Raw genomic sequence first — 5,804 nt, forward strand, 5'->3', positions numbered from 1 at the left:
CCTTATATAATTTGCTGTGAGGTAAACATATGATTATATTAAAGTAATTATAAAATAAATAAATAAATAGCCGCTAACACACCTTCTTCTTCTTCATCACCATCAACATCATCAACACTCCCTTAATCCACAACTGCAAATTGACCATGTCTGGTTCTCATGTGACTCCAATCATAAACATAATGCTCACATGTTAGTAACAAGTGACAACCCTAAGACCCTAAACCTAAGGCCTACATTCGTGTGTGTGTGTGTGTGTGTGTGTGTGTTTGTATATATATATATATCACAATCATAACATTATATCTTTAAGATTAATACACTATTTTAGACCTTTATCTAATTTTAATAACATATTTCATGACCTTGGTTGTCAACAAAAGGAGGTGAAAGACAAAGATAAATAAATAAATAAAATAAAAATGTGAAATATTTTTCTAATGAGAAATAAGCCAATTACTTGGCTTCTACAGCACAATTCTTTCACAATAATTAATCTGAAATTTTAAAATGCAACTTTTAAGTGTTACAATTATACTTTCTTGAAGAGTGATAAAGATAGGTGTTGCTATAAATTAAATATATGACACTAATTCCATCTAAGCCATGAAGGATCAAATCCAATGTGAGACCCACCTCATCTTACTATTGGCTATCTTTTATGTGGTGCTTGGATGAGTGTGATATAGCATTTCACTAAGTAATTACATTAAAATTATTTGTTTTACCAATGGGACCTTTAAAATGGGTAAATTTCAATTACCTCCCTTAAAATTTGTCAATATTTCACATAGACCCCTCTACGTTTCATAATTTCATTTACTTCCTATACCAATGACTTTTTTTCCCTTTTACCTATGAAATGTTTGTTGTTATTTCAGCCATTAAAATGAAAATTTTGACGGATATAGAAAAATTTGTTACATAAACAAGAATCTATCTCGAAAAGATAAACGAGATTATGAAACATATAAGGGTACTTTACGTGAGACATTAACAAAGAGGATGTAAGTAAAATATACCCTTAATTATTTTTCGGATCAACCACAAATTTTCAGTCCAATTGGATAAAATTAATCATCTCAATTTCCTCACTATAATTGTCATGCACTTGTTGAAAATGAATCTTGACCAAGACCTTGATTGGTATTATCATTTCATTAATTAACTATATGAAGCAAATAATTGGTTAGGTGTGGGGACTGTAATTATTAGAAAACCTTTGTATTAGAATAAGTAAGATTTGTTTGGGAAGCAATAGATAATCTTTTGTCCTTTGTCATAACACTTGGGCCAATTTCTAATGGGAATGTGGTTAAAGTGATGGAGAAAATGAGATAATAATGATGGTGTGAGGTCACTCCTCACTAAGCAAATAATGGCTTCCTTTCCTTTGTGTTTGCTGGATTTCTCTTAAAGAGACTTTCTTTTTCTTACTCAAATCTACTTTATTTAGAAGATGCTGTCGCCTTCTTGGGTACTAGTATGTGTGTTCATATAGGTGGGTACTAGGCATTAACTCTCTCTCTATTGTTTAATAATGGTAGAGAGAAAGTGATGTAGGCAATAAGATTTTACCATGATCCTCCTATATATATAGAATCCTTATAACTGATAGACGTAGAAGGAAAGATGTGATGATTTAATAACCACATATAATATCTTTTTGACAAAATTATGAAGGGAGTTTAAGTTTTTTTCATATGGGTAATTTTGGAATTAAATTGGACGAATCGGGGTCCTCTATTGTATAATAATGACAGATTGTAATTGAAACATACATCAAATTGAATGTATCAGATCTAGTACTGGAAAATAATCAAAGGCTTTGATTGAAACACACATGATTGTATGTTCAATTTGACTTTAAGACTATCCATGTCATTAAATTTAAATTCTATATGCTTGTGTGTGTTTCCTTATCCCAATTCTCGAAAAAGTAAACAATATTACATGGGTATTTATACATAGTAATTTTGTCCAATGCACAATCATGGAGATTCTTAATTTGTCTTAAAACATAAAAAATAAATAATTTTTTTTAAAAAAATATCATTGTGCATTGAGCGAGAATACCGCGCGTAAAATATCTTAGACTATTGCATACTTTGTGGCAACCTCAATTTGGACAGGTTAGAAGTCTCATCCCATTGGAAGGAATTTAGAACAATGCCACAAATAGACTGCACAAAAGCCCATAAACTGGTCCAAAGAAAAAGACAATCCATGCTCTGGATATTATTCCATTTGATACCCCCAAACACACACACACACACACACACACACACAAGCTACTTATTGATTACTACTATTTGTTGTGCTCTGGTTTTATACTGGAGAAAATGAACTTCATTGTCACATTAAGGGCACATGTTAGCAAAACAACAAATGTATGCAACCCTTTCAGGCTGCAAATCCAAGCTGAACCAAATTAAAAAGAAGCCAAACTTATTTTTGAAGGTATAAACATGCATGACTTTCCACAATTGGGTTACTTCCCTTTTTTTACAGAAAATGAAATGAGTTGTAACCATGTTTGAAGAATTGAACTGAAAGTTAGTTTTGTTGCTGACATGAGACTTCACTAATCACTAATTTTACTAGTACTCCCATAGAAATGGCTCCTCGAGCCGGAGTCCTGTATCGGCTCCAGCCAGCTGCCACGACGAGCCCGAGTAACAGTATCCATCACTGTGATCCGAGCAATCGAGGGAGAGATCCGGCAGGTCAAAGAATATATCATCATCACCCTCTGATGGAGAATTGAATGATCCCTGAGTGTTTCGTGATGACAAGGTGGTTGACGAATGGGAAGTCAGAAGCACGGCTTGGCTCGGCTCTGCTTCAGCTTCACCAGCAAAAGTGGCTGCAGCGGCCTTGGAAGCGGCGGCTTGGATGTCCTTCGGCGAGGTGGTGGCCGGCCGGGGAAGTTCATGCGCAAGTTTAGGGAAATTGAGATAAGCAGAGTGGCCTTTGATGGCTAGAGCTGCTACATCATGGGCTCGAGCCGCCATTTCAGCCGTCGGAAAAGTTCCAAGCCATATTCTTGATTTCTTCCTCGGCTCACGAATTTCAGACACCCATTTGCCCCAAGAACGCATCCGGACTCCGCGATACGTTGGGTGCTTCTCATCGCCGCCCTTGCGCTGCCTCCGGTGCTCGTTGCCATTTTCGGCTTCTTGAGCTCTCTTGGAGCCTTTTTGAACCTTCAATGTGCTTTTTGTGACTTGGTCTAAACTTGAAAATGAGTTTGAACCATCCGAATTTGTCGAAAAAGAGGTGGTGGTGGTGGAGGAAGAGGTGGAAGTGGAGGTGGAGGTCGTCGTCGCGGTGGTGGTGGTGGAAGATGAGGGAAAGTAGTCTCGAGCTATAGTCTGTGTGTTAATATGCTCTTCCATGATAAGATCGAGGTACTCTTTGTTGGAGCCAGAGAAAGAAGGTGAAATGATGGTCACATAAAATAGAGGGGTTGGGCTTTTATGATTCTTCCAAAAATTGGAAATGACTTAAATAAGAAAAAAAGAAAAGAAAAAAAGTAAAAAAAAAAAAAAACAGAAAAGAAAAAAAAGTAATGGGCCCTTGGCACAAGGGAACTACAGTTCAGCTAATTTGTTACCCATGTGGCATTTTAATATAATGTATGCTTTGAGAGGACATTTTTGACACTTTCTTTTTTTGTGACTCACCTTTGGCATATTCTTCATGTCAATATACCCATATATATATATATATATATATAAAACTATGTGTCAGTGTGTGTGTTTGTTTTCATGTATCATTAGCAAGATGTAACTGTACATTTGATAACAACCCCTTCTGCATTTCAACAATTTTCTTATGTATGCATATTTTGTCATTTATTTTGAACCTCTATACTTTGGGTTGATAGTGGTAGGCCATGTAAACTTTGTCCCAACAAAAAAAATCATGTGTTCCACATGAAATTTGGCCTATGGTGTGTGTGTATGTATATATATTTGCAGTGTCACATACAATGCTGTCAATTTAATTATGGACCCCTTGACAGATGACCGGAAACATCGCCCGCCCCTCGCCCACCGGACCGCCTATTTCCTCTGCACCCCGGTGGCCATGGCATGAAGTATCCACTTGACCTAACCATGCATCAACCATAAATATTGCCCTTCTGTGTTTTTCTTACTAAAAAGTAAAAACTTGTGTTATTACCTAGTTTTAATTGAGAATGCCAGGCTAGTTGGTATGTCATCTTCAAGTTGTCTCAATTATGTCCAAACTTGTCCTGGTCTTGGACTTTTGGCTAGAATATCATTGTCTCTCTGGCTATTGTTTAATTTATGTTAATCTATTTTGTTTTCTTCTCACACACACACACACACATTAGACATTTAATTAAATATATGGTACAAAATTATGATATTTAAGTGAATTGACCAATTGAAATTTGACAATGTGAGAAAGAATATACAAGGATTAGGTCTAATAGAGACCAATATATTATATATATGGGTGTATATTCATATATGCATGTTGTTACATAGTAGTATATATACATGATTATATTGTAATTAATTTGTATTTACCATTTACTTGGTATTGTAGTCTACAAATCATTTTTTTTTTTTTTTTGTTTTTTAATGAAAAATTTAAGTGAATTGACCAATTGATATTTGACTATGTGAGAAAGAACATACAAGGATTAGGTCTGATAGAGATCAATATATTAATTATATATGTGTGTGTATATATAGGTATTCTGTTATCAGGGAAGAAGACAAATGATGCAACAAACATATACATGATTATATTATAATTATTCTGTATTTACCCTTTACTTGGTATTGTAGTCTACAAATCATTTATTTTTAATGAAAAATTGCAAGGTGTACAATACTACAATATATTGATCTGCAACAAGTGTATACTTAAAGAAACTGTAAAACTGATGCACATGGGGCTGGGGCACATGCTAGTGGGTCCTACACCATATTTTTGCTGGGCTGGCCCATAATTCAATTGGACAAGTAATTTTATCTTCTTCTGTTTTTGTCTTCATAAATGACTTTATTTTCTTAGTAATAAGCTTTTTAAATTCCATCCTCACCGGTGATCAGATGGTTCAGTTTACTCAATCATAAAAATCAAGTACACAGCCGTGGTTTTTTTCAATTAAAATTTATGGTATGTATCAATAATGTCTTTTTCATTAGTCTCCTTTTATTTTGTCTTTTATTCATTAATCACATAAAAATAATAATAGAAAATTGGATCGCTTACTAACATGAAGAAAATTTGATGAATTGATGATCTGTGGTCAAGCAAGTAATCTTTCTTTTTTCTACTTTATTTAATCTTAAATTCTTAATCATCTATATCAAGCTATTTACACTCTAGCTATATATATATATATAATCAATGTGTAAGGTTATTTGTCTCCCTAGTCTATCTCTTAACATTTGTATCTCTTTTCCTGCATATGTCATTTAATTGGCAACTCAGGCTATGGTATGCATATCGAAAAAGGGTAGAGATCATCGCGTATAAAAATGTTGATGCAAAATATATATATATATATTAATAGCCTTTTGGACCACTAACAGAAATTGAATGACTTATTTTTATCTATGTGGCATATATATTGACCAAGAACTTAACTACAAATGAAAACAAGGATAAACAACAAATAAAAATAAGCATTTTTCACACGCTTTAAAAAAAAATGATGAAATGATCTCTTTTTCTTGTGAGTTCAAAGATTCCTTGGTGGGTCCTGTAGTAGTTGGTCCAAATAAGAGTTTTGGGAGCTATAAGTTCCCTCTTAATAA

At 34.1% G+C, this 5,804-nt stretch overlaps 1 protein-coding gene across 1 annotated transcript; it reads right to left on the bottom strand.

Moving 5' to 3' along the window:
• Positions 1–2,326: 2,326 nt before the first annotated feature.
• LOC132299166 (ethylene-responsive transcription factor ERF034-like) lies at positions 2,327–3,496 on the bottom strand. Its single transcript, XM_059795644.1, has one exon. It carries the CDS (start codon positions 3,396–3,398, stop codon positions 2,601–2,603), a length of 798 nt encoding a protein of 265 aa, XP_059651627.1. The 5' UTR covers positions 3,399–3,496; the 3' UTR covers positions 2,327–2,600.
• Between the last annotated feature and the right edge of the window lie 2,308 nt (positions 3,497–5,804).

This window comes from Cornus florida, unplaced genomic scaffold, assembly GCF_030987335.1.
Source record: "Cornus florida cultivar Cherokee Brave unplaced genomic scaffold, ASM3098733v1 CherokeeBrave_3.0.0_Hap2_Chr03, whole genome shotgun sequence".
Lineage (NCBI taxonomy): Eukaryota > Viridiplantae > Streptophyta > Magnoliopsida > Cornales > Cornaceae > Cornus > Cornus florida.